Consider the following 16,248-nt stretch of genomic DNA (forward strand, 5'->3'; position numbering starts at 1 on the left):
TCCATATAATTTATAAGGAGAAACCCAAGGGAAATGTCCTTTTGAGTCAGTCTTTCTAAACGGGCCATACTTTGCAAGTATTATGATCAGGATGGAGGACCATTATTAGATACATTAAAAGTGTATTCTGTCAGAGGTGTCGGTGTCTATTGCCTCTTAAGAATGTCTTTATCCTTAAAGACAGGTTTCAGAGTAACAGCCGTGTTAGTCTGTCTTTGCAAAAAGAAAAGGAGTACTTGTGGCACCTTAGAGACTAACCAATTTATCTGAGCATGAGCTTTCGTGAGCTACAGCTCACTTCATCGGATGCATCCAATGAAGTGAGCTATAGCTCACGAAAGCTTATGCTCAAATAAATTGGTTAGTCTCTAAGGTGCCACAAGTACTCCTTTTCTTTATTCTTAAAATTTGCCATGTTGTTACTTGGAGTGAATTTCACAACTTCACAAAGCATTTGATTATTCTCTGTTGATGCTGGAGACCATCCCTAACAGGTGTTTGTCTAATGTTTTCTTTAAAACAGAATGGGGATTTCACAGTCTCCCTTGGAAGCCTATTGCAGATCTTAACTATCCATATAGTTCAGAGGTGGGCAAACTACAGCTCGCAGGCCACATCTGGCCTGCGGGACTGTCCTACCTAGCCCCTGAGCTCCTGGCGAGGGAGGCTACCCCAGCCCCATCCCCACTGTCCCCTTTCCCCCTCAGCCTCAGCGCACCATGCCGCCAGTGCTTTGGCCCGCCATTCCTGCCAGACAGCGAGTTCCTGCCGCTCTGAGTAGCGTGGTGGTGGTGGGGGAGTTGGATAAGGGGGGCAGTCAGGGAGCAGGAGGCGGTTGGATGGGGCGAAGGTTCTGGGGTGGGGGGACGGTCGGGGATCGGGAATGGGGGGTTGGATAGGGGTGGGAGTCCCGGAGGGCTTGTCAGGGAGCGGGGCTGTGGATAGGGGTTGGGGCAGTCGGGGACAGGGAGCAGGGGGGGTTGGATAGGGGGTTGTGGTGGGGGTCCCAGGAGGGGGTAGTCAGGGGACAAGGAGCAGGGGGTGTTAGATGGGTCGGGGTTCCGAGGGGGGCACTCAGGGGGCGGGAAGTGGGAGGGGGCGGGAGCCAGGCTGTTTGGGGAGGCACAGCCTTCCCTACCTGGCCCTACATACAGTTTTGTAACGCCGATTTGGCCCTCGGGCCAAAAAGTTTGCCCACCCCTGATCTAGTTAGAAAGCATTTCTTAATATCTATCCTAAATCTCCCTGGCGTCAGATTAAGCCCATTACTTCTTATCCTACCTTTAGTGGACTCAAGGAACAATTGATCCCCATCCTCTAGAACAGCCCTTGATATATTTGAAGACTGTTATCAGGTCCCCCCTCTGTTTTCTTTTCTTGAGATTAAACATGCACAGTTTTTTAACCTTTCATCATAGGTCAGGTTTTCTAAACCTCTTATCATGTTTGTTGCTCTTCTCTGGACTGTCTCCAGTTTATCCATATTTTTCCTAAACGTAAGACCCAGACGTGGACACTTTAGGCCTGAGCAGTAGAGCAGAACAATTACCTCCTGTGTTGTACATATGACATTTTTGCTAATATACCCCAGAAAGATATTAGCCTTTTTTGCAACTGCATCACATTCTTCACTCATGTTTAATTTGTGATCCATTACAAGCCCCAGATTCTTTTCAACAGCCAACCAGTTATTCCCTATTTTGTATTTATGATTTTGATTTATCTTTCCTAAGTGTAGTATATGACTATAGTGTGGGTCTGCAGAGGCACTGTATTCCAAATTCCAGTTACTGGTAAGTATTCCGCCTTTTCCTATGATTGCAGAGAGGTCACCGGCAAACTTCAATACTTTCTCTTGTCTTATAGATTTTTGTGTCACTCTTAGCATAAAAGAATAACGAAACAATGATCTGTGGTGGGTTAAAAAAAGTTCAAGTCACTTTTATAAGCTAAGAAACATTTCAAAATGTCTTGACTTTTTTTTAATGGTAAAATGTCTGAAATGACATATTAGCTTTCAATTAATATAAATGCTAAACATCATATTTTTTAAGTGTGTTGGACCTTGGCAGTGGTTAGGGACTTTTGCACCCTGCTCCTTCAAATTTGGAGTTTACTCTTCAGAACTTCTAAGGCTGGACATGATGAAGAAAACATTCCAGGATGGGACCTAGCTCTACATACTTCCCCATGTAGCTGCCATATATCTTGTCAAAAAATGTCCATGGCAGTCTTTATTTATTCAGGAAAAGGAGCATGGGAATGAAACTAGTCTAAATAGAAGCCTATGTTACAGCTATTTGCACACTTGTCTCTCCCTCTAAAAATGTTTACCTCCTAAATATGATTTATTCTATTTTTTGTTTGTTTTAGCCGTAATTGCATATATTACAAATTTCTCAAAATGGTTTTGTTTGGAGTAATTATGTGCATGCTGTGTTCACTTGTGGAAAATGTATCTTGAATTTTTGTGGAACCATTAATAAGGGGAAATTATCCTGTATTTCACCTCAGGTTTTCCCTGTTAATGAAGACTCTGTCATCTTTCAGGTACCAAAGTGAAAAAAACTGAAGCCACGGTTGTTCCCTGTACACAAGTTTCCATGTCATTTTTTGACCGACTGTACTCTGAAGGAGTTGTTAGAGAAACTGGCTATATTGTTAAGTGTTATGATGACTATTATGATGGCATTCCCATCTCAGATGAGTTAAGAAAGGTCAGTACAGCATTTAAGAATTTCTCAGTGGTTTTCATATCTCTGTCAGTCACTGCAAGCACTTCTTTCCATACTGTGGCTATCCTCAAAGCATACAGCTAAGTAATTCTCAGACTTTGCATGGGTGTTTCACTGACATGTTGTACAGTTACCCCTACTGCATGGAATAGGAAAACATTTACACAAATCCGAAAGTTAGAGATGCAACTATTTAGATTTGTCCTCACAATTCCCAGTTTAGTCTGGAGAAGAGAAGACTGAGAGGGGACATAACAGTTTTCAAGTACATAAAAAGTTGTTACAAGGAAGAGGGAAAAAAATTGTTCAGCTTAACCTCTGAAGATAGGCCAAGAAGCAATGGGCTAAATTGCAGTAAGGGCAATTTAGGTTGGACATAAGGAAAAACTTCCTAACTGTCAGGGTAATTAAGCATTGGAATAAACTGCCTAGGGAGTTTGTGGAATCTTCATCATTCAGGATTTTTAAGAGCAAGCACCTGTCAGGGATGGTCTAGATCAGAGCTTCTCAAGCTATCTGATGTGGGGGACCGGCAATTTTTTTCCAATGTGTGCGCAGACTGGCAGCCGATGGTTCGCGGACCAGCACCGGTCTGCAGACCACCACTTTGAGAAGCACTGGTCTAGATAATACTTAGCCCTGCCATGAGTGCAGGGGACTGGACTAGATGACCTCTCGAGGTCCCTTCCAGTCCTATGATTGCTGTGATTCTGTGAATGCATTTTTCAGATGTAAAATATGTAAGTGCAAATCGCTCACGCTGTAGAGGATTTCTGCCTGACTGAAAAAGTTTCCCATATTTTATATCTAAATAATGGAAATTCCTAAATGATCAATATGTGCTTAACATACAACAAAATTGTTGCATTTGTTTATTTTTTTTATTTCAATTTAGAAAATTAAATTGACACTTTTTTTTTTTCTTGCCCCTGTCCAGGTTTTGCTTCTGGAAGATTCTGACCATTTTGATTTATTCAGCCAGTCAAATCGTGAGGAGTTTCTCTTCTGTCTTTTTAAGCATCTTTGCCTTGGAGGAACACTCTGTCAATTTGAAGATGTGCTTGGTCCATACTTAGAAACTACAAAGGCTTTATATAAAGATCTTGTAAGGTAAGGTTGTTGCATTAAGAATCTTATATATAAAATTTTACATGTGCAGCTGTGTGTAGAATTGCATGTGCACATTTTGAATATTAAGCTCTTTGAATCTTATGAATATACTTATAATTTGTGCAACAAGATCAAAGATAAGTTGAAACAGATCATTAATGATTCACTAGCAAAATAATACAGTTTTAATGGCAACTCTCTGATATAGGAACTTTTTGCCACATTATAAATATTTGCAGTATAGTTCATTTCCATTTGACTGGTTCCAGTGATTATTCTACCTACTGAAAATGGGGAATACCATTGAAACCAGATTAAGTGCTCCAGCTGTAATAGATAAAATCATATCAACCAATTGTGGAAATATATAAATTCCTAAGAAAGTGTTATTTTTTTCTGAGCTTAACATTTTACTCTCAGGAGGGTAGACTTCTGAGTCATATCCTATCCCCTGGTGCATGTAGCATTCACAATTCAAAGTAGCTAGTTTGAAAGTTAGTAAAATGATATCAATGGAAATTTTTATTTTTGCATTATGGACTCAGTCCTATAAGGTGCTGAGCACTTTGTTTCTGATCCAGCAACACTCTTAAGCATATGCTTAACTTTAGGGATGTGAATAATCCCACTGAAGTTAAGCAGCAAAGGATATATAAAACAAGTCAATGGGACAATTTATGTCCCTACAAGCATGAGCTTAATAATTTTGCTGGATCGGGACCAGTGCTTAGCTCTTGCAAAATCAAGCTGTGTTTGTCTTATAAATCATCCCCAAACAAGGTCCTTTGGGTTGAAACACTGGTTCTTTCACAGTCACCTGGAATAAAATATTTAAGTCTTGATTTTTGCCACTTTTAATTCTGTTGGTAGTACCCTACGCTTTAAATACTCATAATGAAATCAGTGAGACTTTTTCAGAGTAAATACTACTCAATAAAGGTAAGATCTGATCCTTCTTAACTTGACATAATGGATTAAAGTGAACATTCTTGCCTGGTTTGGAGAATGAAAGAGCTTGTCTATTTTGCTTGAGACTAATCCATATTTTCTGAATCAGCACCTGGGTTCACATCAATTTAATTTTTTTTAACTATTGCTTATTCTGTTTGTCCATGATAGATCATAGGTTGACAATGACCATTTAAAAAACCTTGTTTCGTAGTTATGTATTCTGCAAAATTTTAAAAATCAAAACTAGCCATACAACCCATAAATTTGACACTCATGCCAGAAGAAGCAACCTTTATTCATTTAAGTAAGGAGTTCCATTGAATTCGTGGCACTTGTGAATAAAGATTGCTGTATCTGGCGTTAAACTGGAAGAATTTGCTTTCCTGCTGGAATTTTCTTGTTTTAAATATTTTTATAAACCACTTTGGTTGACTAAGTTTAAATCACCTTCCATTCTAAACAATTTTAAAATGTTCTAATTTCCAGTGCTTTCCAATAGTCATACTGATTCAATTCTACAATACTGAAATCATCAAAATGAGCTCTCATTGGGAAGTAGCATTAAGACAGTTTCTGCCATTGAAACAACCCCATTAACAGACTGAAGATACTGAAACAGAGATTTTTATTTCTAAAGATTGTTTAATATTCTTTTTAACATGCACATAGTTTTACATATTAAGTTTATTTAACTAGTTACATAATCACAACTAATCCCAGCAGTTTTCTTAAGTAGTGTAGACTTGGTGCTTGGCTATATGCTTTCCACAGTACTATACAGAGTATTCAAATGGGCACCTCAGGAATACTGAACATGGAAAGAAAGAAGCTAACAGTAACAGAAACTCTATCTTCTCCTTTCTGTTAAATCCTTCACTCCACACTCACAACATGCTGTCTGCTGCTCTAATCCCCAGCCTTAGTTAACTCTCTGCATTTTACTACAGCTGTTCCTCTTCCCATGCTGTTGAATGACATTGGACAAAGTGCTAAGACTACAATTAGTTCCTCTACACTCTTCATTCCTTTTGCCTCTCAACTACCCTCTTTCTTCGAAACAGCTTTACTTCTACTCTCTGAGCCGCTCCTGTGCTGCTATCTCCAGATGGATTTTCTTTACCTTCAACTCTCCTTAAACCTTCTTCTCGGCTTCTTTTTTCATACAGCTTTCTCTGACCAGGATCTTGCAAACTTTTAAAAACAAGAAATTATTTGGCAAAATTACTCCAGCCCTTCACCAGTTCTACCTTCTTCTTTCATGCCGATTTGACTTTTACCTTTGTACTATCTACCTTTTAAAGGTTTCAGAGTAACAGCCGTGTTAGTCTGTATTTGCAAAAAGAAAAGGAGTACTTGTGGCACCTTAGAGACTAACCAATTTATTTGAGCATAAGCTTTCGTGAGCTACAGCTCACTTCATTGGATGCATATTCTAAGGTGCCACAAGTACTCCTTTTCTTTTTACCTTTTAAAGCCTCAACTTGTTCCCTTGATTCCATTCCTCTGCTGTTTCATCGTCTTCCTTGCTCCTTCTTGTTCCCTTACCTTCATTCTTGATTCTTCCCTTAGGGACAACAGAAATTTTCTGTTTCTCCTTCCTTTCATCTTCCAACTCCTAAAATATGCTGTTTACTCATTTTACTTACTCTCCTTCAACTCTCTCTCCTTGATCCCTCCAGTCTGCCTTCTCCACTCCACTAAAACTGTCCTAACCAAGATCACTAACTACCATCTCTACCCTAAGACTTTTTTTTCCTATTCTTTTCCTTTATTTCTTACTTGCCTTTCCCCTGTGCCAATAACCTCTGTGTCCATTGTCCTCTTCAGTTGCCAGTCAGGCATCTCCTTTTGGCAGTGGGACTCCCATCTCAAACTCAGTCTTTCCAAAGCTGAACTCCATGGGCTAGATTCACAAAGAAATATAGGTATGCTGATGCTCAGCATCACCATCCTTACCTTCTGTTCACATCCTTTTGTCTGCAAGAGACGGTGGGATTTGCAGCCTATAATGCAGATGGCTTGCAATGCCTCATGTGACTGAATAGTCCAACCTGATATTTGCATGATCTTTGGCAGTTATTGCAAATGTATGTATCTTGGTTGGGAGCTGCTTGCTTCCTAGGGGCTCTTTTCTCTTCGAGCTGTAGGAGCCGTTCCTGTCATGGCCTTTGATGCCCTGATGGAGACGATGGCACCACTTGTTACGATCATAGAATAATAGAAGATCAAGGTTGGAAGAGACCTCAGGAGGTCATCTAGTCCAACCCCCTGCTCAAAGCAGGACCAACACCAACTAAATCATCCCAGCCAGGGCTTTGTCAAGCTGGCCCTTAAAAATCTCTAAGAATGGTTGCCAAGATTTCCCAGTGGTCAGGATCAATTCCAAATTCCTTCATATCTTGTTTGCATGTATCTTTATAGTGAAGCTTGGGATGTCCTGTTATTCTTGTTCCCTGTCATAGCTCCCCGTATAGCATGTTCTTGGGTATGCTTCAGTCTTCCAACCTACTCAGATGGTCCAGCCAGTGCAGTTGTCTTTGCTTGAGCAGGGCTGTCACACTTGGTAAATTTGCCCTTTGATGAACCTCTGTGTTGGTGACTTTATCTTGCCATCTGATGTTGAGTATGCGGCGTAAACAGCCTAGGCGGAAACTGTTTAACCTTTTCTCCTGATGAGCATAAGTTGCCCATGTTTTCCCACCATACATGAGAATGCTGAGGACACAAGCTTGATACACTAACATTTTGGTCTTGATGGTAAGCTTTGAGTTGTTCCATGCTCTTTTAGACTGCTAAAAGTGATGGTAGCCTTTCCAATGCAAACATTTAGTTCTTCATCCAAGAAGAGGTTGTGGTCACTGTAGAACCTAAATAGCTGAACTTTTGGACTATTTCTAGCTGGTTTGTCTAGTGCCTAGAAAATAACTGGGATTGACAAAGCCTGAATTCAGCATCTTAGGCTCCATAGGCAATTAATTGGGAGCAATAAGCACCTCAGGATGGGATTCACAAGAGTCAGCATGCTAGCTGGTTTCCTGCAAAATCTAGCCAAAGGGAGATGCCAAGGCAAGGGGTGTGTCCTAAGCCTCAACCCTCTCTGGGAGATAGGCTGCAGGGAGACATCCCTGTGCTTGGGATTCTGAGATGCACACCCTCTATTGGTGTTAGGTGCCTGTGCTTTTTTTTTTTTTTTTTGCAAGCAGCTGGAGGAAGACTAGCTGGACCTCCCTCATAACTTAAAGCCCAGAGGGTAGAGTACCGACCTGGGATGTGGGAGACCCCTAGTTCAAGTTCCCCCACTTAGGGAGAAGGGATTTGAACAGGGATCCACTGGGCAAAGAGGCTTCTTCAGTCTCTCCTGTTGAAGTGATTCTATAGTGGATATATCATTATTAATTGGAGCAGGGGATCCTGGGTCTTCACATACACACAAAATTATTCCGTTATTATTTATGCACAGTGGATCAGATTCAGCACTGGGTTTCAACTCCTCCTCATCCCTGCCTAGCCATTTTGTGCATCTGTGGGGGGCCCAATCCAGTAGGTGACCTCTGAGCATGCTTCTAGCAGATCGGGCCATGTAGGCAAGTAAGGTAGAGGAATACTTATCTTCCCCTGGTTTGTGAATTGTTCTGGGGTTAGGTGTCCAGATTCCTGGTGTGGCTACAATGTGCATATGCAGAGACAGAAACATAAGTTCCTAGGGAATTTTTTTACTGCCAAAATTTAGGTGCTGAGTGAGTTTAGGAGTCTACCATGTTTGAGGGCTGCTGAGTGCAGGTTTTGTGAATCCCAGTGGGGCCTGATTCTGGGATTTAGGCACCTAAGGTGGCAGGTAGGTGCCCACATTCTTTTATGAATCTAGCCCATATCTTTCATCTTGATAGGTACTGAGATCTTTGTTAATCCCATCACCGAAGTTTGCTACCATGATGTTATTTTAGACTCTTCTCTGTTTCTTCTCTTTCTTGAGTTTTATTTGTTGCTTCTTCCTTTTCAATATATCCAAATTACACATAATATTCTCCTTTCTGATGTCTCCTTTTCATGTGCATTTTATCCAAAATGCTGCTGCTAACCCTGTTTTCCTCAAACCCTGCTCTGATAATGTTACCCTTTTTAAAAATCCTTTCACTGGCTTCCAGGCTCCTCCCTCATTAGAGGCAAACCCTTCAACTTCTCCCTTAAAGTTTCAGAGTAGCAGCCGTGTTAGTCTGTATTCGCAAAAAGACAAGGAGTACTTGTGGCACCTTAGAGACTAACAAATTTGAGCATAAGCTTTCGTGAGCTACAGCTCACTTCATCGATGCCACAAGTACTCCTTTTCTTTTTCCCTTAAAGTTGTACATAATCTTAACCCCACTTATATCGCTAATCTCATTTTCTTCTTCTCTCCCATTCTCTATCTACTGTTTCTGTAATACTCAGTTTGTGTACACACAGGTGCTTTAGTCTAAGCTGAAAGAGCTTCAGAAAAGCCCTCCTCACACCTGAAGTGGCAGCCCTTTAATACTCTTCTCCTGTCCCCCCTTCTTACAACAGCTTGTACCTAACAAACTCTGAGAGTCCCATCACTATTCCACCCAAAATTCAAGTTAGTACAAAATGCTATTTAATAAAAGGAAATTTCAAACCTTTTAATATTTAATCACTTACAATTTAGGTCAATTTATTAATTTTTCTTCCCTTCATAAGATGATCCACTAAGCATTGGAAATAACAACTATCAAGAATAGTTATAAATAACTGATTTACCAAACCATATTTCTGTATTCCAAGTTACTTAAAAATAAACAAACATCTTCATGATGGTACAATTCTCTTCTTTTAAATTGTCATGAAAGCATAATTCTACATAAATTAATTATAAACATGGAATTACTGACTTTCAAAATAATCACTTACTTGGTAATGTCTCTTCCATAGGCTATTTTACTTTTATAGGAAACTTTTATTCCCAAAGCCTAGCTCTGCTGGATCTTCTGTCACTTACAACTTTTAAACTAAACTCTAGTAGATCAAAATAAATCTTTTTGGACCAGACTGTGACTGGTGCTCCCAGGGTTGGGGGAAAGAATAGTATGCAAGGATCTCTGCTCTGGTGTGACCCACATTTGTCTGTCAGAATTGCAGTCCCTGTGCTGGGGACTTCAGTGTATTTGTTACAGAGACTAGTTCCTGCTTGATTCCAATCCGTTCTTTATGACACAATTTTGGTTAGGTTTACCTGAAGAGTTTCATGTCATGTGTAAATTAAATGCTGCTTCAGCATATCTGTGAAAAATAATGTAGATACTTTTGTTCATTGTCTTTTTAAGTATGCTCTCAAATCAACATGTCCTGATTAAAATTAAAACACAATTTATCATGAGATTTAGTGGTTATGGTCTCCTAATTTATAAAAATTTTCTGTGGACTGCACCTTTAAATTTCTAATGAGTTTTTCCATCTCTATTTTGGAGAGTAGTTTCACTTTAAGATGGCAGCTGTTACAGTTTCTTGCACACTGTGCTCACACTCATGGAGATTTCATGTGTTGTTTTTTCCTTGATCTCAACTAAATTTATCTGAAAGTGTGTGGTTGCTCTTTTGTGTGTGGAAAACATATTAAAATATAATGGTGATACAGAGGCATAAATAGAGCTCAAAGTAAGTGTAACCCTTCTGCCTGTCAGAGTTGGCAGCAACAAGGACTGGGTTCAGTATCTAGGGGTTCCATTCCAATAACACAATGCAAAACCGGCTAGAGCCCCCACCCAGTGACCTGGGACAAATATATACCACCCCCGCTGGGCGCCTCCAAGAGGCAATACTTCCCCTCTCGCAAGCACATAGTCTGAGTGTAGCAAAAAGCTTTTTAATAACAGGGAGAAACAATGTGGCATTATGTTGGGGAAACACCACCAACAGGATTCATAACACAACCCATGAGCAAAAACCCACCCCAAGCAAATTGGGGCATGTCCTTTCCCTTTAGTTCTTGAGTCCAGCAACCCAAAATCACTCAAGTCCCAAAAGTCCAATGACCCAAAAGTCTCTGTCCCTGGTCAGGGCAGCCAGCATAGTTCAAAAGTTTACCTGCAGAGGTTTACCTCCCAACCTGGGTGGAGATTGGAGGGGGGAGTTAAGGGGCACCTTACGTGGTCCAAAGCTGATGGCCCCACCTCTCCATGGGGCTCTGCCAGCCACCCCATGGGCTGCTCTAGGCATCCAACAAACTGCTCTGCTCCGCTCGCTGTCCCACAAACTGCTCTGCTCCACCAGCCACTCTGCTCACCGTCCCACAAACTGCTCCACCATATATCTTCAGGCTCCCCCACAACTTAACACAACAGTCAGTGATTTCAGCTCTTAGTAAGTTTAGCTCTTTTGTGATTTCAGCTTGTAGTAGGGGAGCCTCAGTGCTGGTACACCATTAGCCCAAAGTGAATTCAGCTCAGCAGCCTGTAACTAGACTCCTAATGGAATCAAAATTAGCTCTGATATTCCACAGAGGAGATAGGAGGAAGTTCAATTAGCATGTAAGGCCCTCACCAGGAGGCCTATGCCACCAAGTATTAATACCTATCCCCAACCTCTCTCAATTCATAGAGTTTTGGAACCCATGTCCCTTGCCTAGCGAGTGCTACTTAGGTGATGGTGAGTCTCTCCATCATAACAAAAGGCCAAGTATAGTTCCACTGTCCTTGATTCCCATAATCAGGGTAATAATAATTTATTCTTCCTGCCCCAATAACAGAGACACTGGGGATCCCATAGCAGCCAAAGTGACCATTTGGGCCCCGGTTGGCTTTTTTTATTACATTTTTACACCTAATTTGGCAGTGTTTATGCTCCTTTCTTTTCACCTCACTAGGATTTGACTTCCACTTTTTAAAAGATGCCTTTTTATCTCTCACTGATTCTTTTACATGGTTGTTAAGCCACGGTGGCTGTTTTTGAGTTCTTTTACTGTGTTTTTTTAATTTGGGGCATACATTTAAGTTGAGCCTCTATCATGGTGTCTTTGAAAAGTGTTCTTGCAGCTTGCAGGGATTTCACTCTAGTCACTGTACCTTTTAATTTCTGTTTAACTAACCTCCTCATTTTTGCATAGTTCCCCTTTCTGAAATTAAATGCCACAGTGTTGGGCTGTTGAGGTGTTCTTCCCACCACAGGAATGTTAAATGTTGTTATATTATGGTCACTATTTCCAAGCGGTCCTGTTATATTTATCTCTTGGACCAGATCCTGTGCTCCACTCAGGACTAGATCTAGAGTTGCCTCTCCCCTTGTGGGTTCCTGCACCAACTGCTCCAAGAAGCAGGCATTTAAAGTATTGAGAAATGTTGTCTCTGCATTTTGTCCTGAGGTGACACGTACCCAGTCAATATGGGGATAATTGAAATCCCCCACTATTATTGAGTTTTTTATTTTGATAGCCTCTCTGATCTCCTTTAGCATGTCATCGTCACTATCATTGTCCTGGTCAGGTGGTCGATAATAGATCCCCACTGTTATATTCTTATTAGAGCATGGAATTACTATCCATAGAGATTCTATGGAACATGTGGATTAATTTAAGATTTTTATTTCATTTGATTCTACATTTTCTTTCACATATAGTGCCACTTCCCCTCCCCCTCGCACTACCTGTTCTGTCCTTCCGATATATTTTGTACCCCAGAATGATTGTGTCCCATTGATTGTCCTCGCTCCACCAGGTTTCTATGATGCCTATTATATCAATATCCTCCTTTAACATGAGGCACTCTATTATTGAGACTTCTAGCAGTTGTGTACAAGCACTTTTAAAAACTTGTCACTGCTTATTTGTCTGCCCTTTTCTGATATGTCAGATTCTTTATGTGAATGTTTCTCGTCTGATCTGGCCAATACTTTATCCTCTTCCATCCCCTCCTCCTGACTAAAACCTAGAGAATCTCCATCAATTGTAATGACCTTGCAATACATTAGTGCACTTTAAAAACCACAGCCCTGTACAATACATTACCCCACTGGATAGATACACCCTTGCATAGCTATGCACAAAACATTCCTTATTGGAAAAATGTGTTAAATATATAAACCACTTCAACTATAAATAGATGGATGTCCCCATCTCTTGGTTAAGGTTATTGGCTTTTTGCATCCTTATGATAATCACTCTTTCTTTTTTACTCAGCAGTTCTTCTATTCAAAAATACACAAGGTAAAAATATTAATTAGCTAAGAGAGAGAAGTGCATCTCTGATAACAATGAAAACTGTTTTACAACCTTAACTTGGGAGTCATTACTGTGATTCTGTCATGCAGTCATAATTTTGCAGATGGAAATAAGGAGAAACTAGCCCCAATTTTTAAAAAATAATTCAATACTTTCTATAAACATGTAGCAATGTCCAACCATTTCTAGGGTTGAGATGATATGGATCAAGTCCTAACCACTAAATTTCCCTTCATAGCTTTGAGCAAGAACATTATGTGAAAACTTACAACTAATATAGTAAATATTAAAAAGTCTATTCTATAAATGCTGCTATTAAATATGGATTATTTCCCCATATTTCAGTGTTCAAAAGGATCCTGAAACAAAGGAAATAATTATTACATCAACTATTTTCAAAGTTTCTGCATATGTAAGTATTAACTTTCTTGGCATGGCACCTATACATCATGAGTGTTAGGCATAAAACACATTCTCAAGTTTAATTATACAACTTAAAAATACCAAATTGATTTGAAAATCACACAAAAATGTAAATAAAATGTAGTATTTAATTTGAAGAGATTGTTCAGGCACACTATTTTTTCTGAACCCATTTCCTGATGTCATCTTTGTTCTAGCCTTTAGTAACATTTCACTAATGAGCATGAGCATCATTTCATTTTCTATTCAGTAAAAAATAAATTTTGGGCCCTGTAGCTTTGTAGGAATATAGTGTAGAGCTAATGTAGTGTAGAGCTCTAGAGAGAAGAGCATATGCAAAGCAGTACATTTCAGCCCATTGCAGCCATCTAGATCGGGGTGGCCAACCTGTGGCTCTGAAGCCACATGCGGCTCATCAGACGTTAACATGCGGCTCCTTGTATAGGCACCGACTCTGAGGCTGGAGCTACAGGAGCCAACTTTCCAAAGTGCTGGGGGTGCTCACTGCTCAACCTCTGGCTCTGCCACAGGTACTGCCCCCACTCCACCCCTTCCCACCCCTGAGCCTGCCATGCCCTCGCTCCTTCACCTCCCCCCCAGAACCTCCTGCATGCATGCCACGAACCAGCTGATTGGGAGGTGCAGGGAAGAAGGGGGAGGCGCTGGGAGCTGGGGGGGATGGGTGGTGGAGCTGATCGGGGGCTGCTGACATATTACTGCGGCTCTTTGTCAATGTACGTTGGTAAATTCTGGCTCCTTCTCAGGCTCAGGTTGGCCAGCCCTGATCTAGATCATACATTTATTCTATATAAACTCAAGATAGAATCAGTAGAAGCTAAGGGCTAGAGTCACAAAGGAGCTTAGGTGTTACAATGCTCAGTGTTGTGCTACGTAATTACCCTGCATTCCCTATACAATGCAGGGGAAAAGAAGAATAGGTTTAACAAAAGCTGGTATAGTGAGCAGGGAGCTGCCTAAACTAGCCAATAGTAGATGCTGAGGATGGGGTGGATCCTAAGTCCCATCCTTCTCAGAGTTCAGCACCTATCTCAATTTGGGATTCACAGCTGGGAACCTTCTATTGGAGTCAGATGCTTAAGCCACCTAGCTGCTGTGCGGGGTCAGGACTGAGGCAGCTATGCTTCAGCTGCTGAAATTTAAGCACCTTGGGGACTTTAATGGCAGAAATTTAGGTGTCTAGGGAATTTACACACCTCCAGGGTTAGAGAGCAGCTGACCAGGGTTTTTGTGAATGCCAGTGGCACATAAGGTGGCAGCTAGGTATCTATGTTCCTTTTGTGAATCTAGCCCTAAGTCTCATTTTGAGCCTGCCTTTATTCAGGCTTCTGTTTTGCACTTGCAGTTTGGATTTATCAATAGAGAATTTGCTGGCTAGGGTGTGGTGTGCCTGCTTTTTACTAAAGATTACAGAAGGGTTTACAGCAGAAGAGGGCTTGAGGGGTAAGGTGGGTGCCCACTTTATAGACCTCCTCCAGTTGTTTTCTGTCCTGGCTGCCGAGTTTCGAAACCTCTCGCTTCCCTGTTTCCCCTGCAACACTGTATGCTTACCATAAAGATGAGCTTGGAACCCACCTGAACTGTACTACACGCCTCCCAGTTTAATTGTTCCTCCATTAGGCAGATCCGTTCCAAATCCTCCTCCATGCATCTGAACATGCAACAACTTAAATGTAAGATAACATACTATCTTCCAAAAGAGTTGGTGTCACTGCAGACAACACACACTTCCTGTGAGCTACCGGTGGCCCAGTTGTTCATCAGTGGGCAATCATCTTTTAACTATTATGCATCATTCATAGAACATTTTAGAAGGCTTTTTTTAAAAATAATGTCTTGTGTATTTATCAGTATTTTTACCTCTCTCCTGTCCATTAAACTCAGGTTTCTTTTCAGATTAAAAATACTAAAACTATATGCTTGGAACCAAAAATTACTCATTAGCATTTTTATTTTAACACGGTGCAATTGTTTTCATATCTGTGAGTTGGTATTGGTTTGACATCAACTTCAGAGATTTCCATTATTGTTTGGTTAGATTTAGGTAAAACATCCAAAACACTTCTGTGTGCCTTTATTATGTTGATGGTATTTTTAAAATATGACAAACAAGAATAAATTCAGTGGTCTCTACAAAACCAACAAATTGAGGGATATGGCAAGAAATCCCATTCCAATCATAGATGCCTTCCCTTAGCACACTCCCTCCTTCCCAAAAGCCTAGGAAAAGAAGTTGGCTTTGCAGCATTTTCTGGAGGTCAGTAAACATGGGTTATTTCAGATGAAGTGGGGGAGTGAATTCCAAAATCCAGGCCCACCATGGAAAAAAGCCTGCTGGCAGTTTTCTCTTATAAAATGAAGAGACTCTAGCTTGAGTACCTGTACTGCCTCAAAACAGGTTCAATTTCTGAGTTGATTTAGATGTAGTTTTATGTAGAGTGCATATGGTAATCTGATCTTGAGGTGATAAAGACCTGGATCATATTGGCAGTGTCTGCATCCAAAAGAAATAGTAACAACCGCTTAGCCAGACATAGATGAAAGAAAGCTGACTTGGTCACTGTTGCTATATGATCATCTAACAGCAGCTGGGAATCTAATAAAATGCCCACTCTGAAAACTGGAGTACCAAATGGAAGACATGCATCCTCAGTTAATGAGGCAAAGATAATCCTCACCATATCGTCTCGTTCAGTGGTTCCAAAACTTGTTCCGCCGCTCGTGCAGGGAAAGCCCCTGGCAGGCCGGGCCGGTTTGTTTACCTGCTGCATCCACAGGTTTGTCCGATCGCGGCTCCCAGTGGCT

At 40.9% G+C, this 16,248-nt stretch overlaps 1 protein-coding gene across 6 annotated transcripts in view; it reads left to right on the forward strand.

Moving 5' to 3' along the window:
- YAP1 (Yes1 associated transcriptional regulator) overlaps positions 1-16,248 on the forward strand; it is a 184,394-nt gene that overhangs the window by 14,229 nt on the left and 153,917 nt on the right. For all 6 annotated transcript variants that reach the window (XM_048843668.2, XM_048843687.2, XM_048843677.2 and 3 more), the window contains exons 4-6: positions 2,551-2,717; positions 3,673-3,845; positions 13,348-13,414. In XM_048843668.2, the coding sequence (XP_048699625.2) occupies positions 2,551-2,717; positions 3,673-3,845; positions 13,348-13,414 (407 nt within the window). The remainder of the gene's footprint in view (positions 1-2,550; positions 2,718-3,672; positions 3,846-13,347; positions 13,415-16,248) is intronic.

Source organism: Caretta caretta, chromosome 1 (assembly GCF_965140235.1).
Source record: "Caretta caretta isolate rCarCar2 chromosome 1, rCarCar1.hap1, whole genome shotgun sequence".
NCBI lineage: Eukaryota > Metazoa > Chordata > Testudines > Cheloniidae > Caretta > Caretta caretta.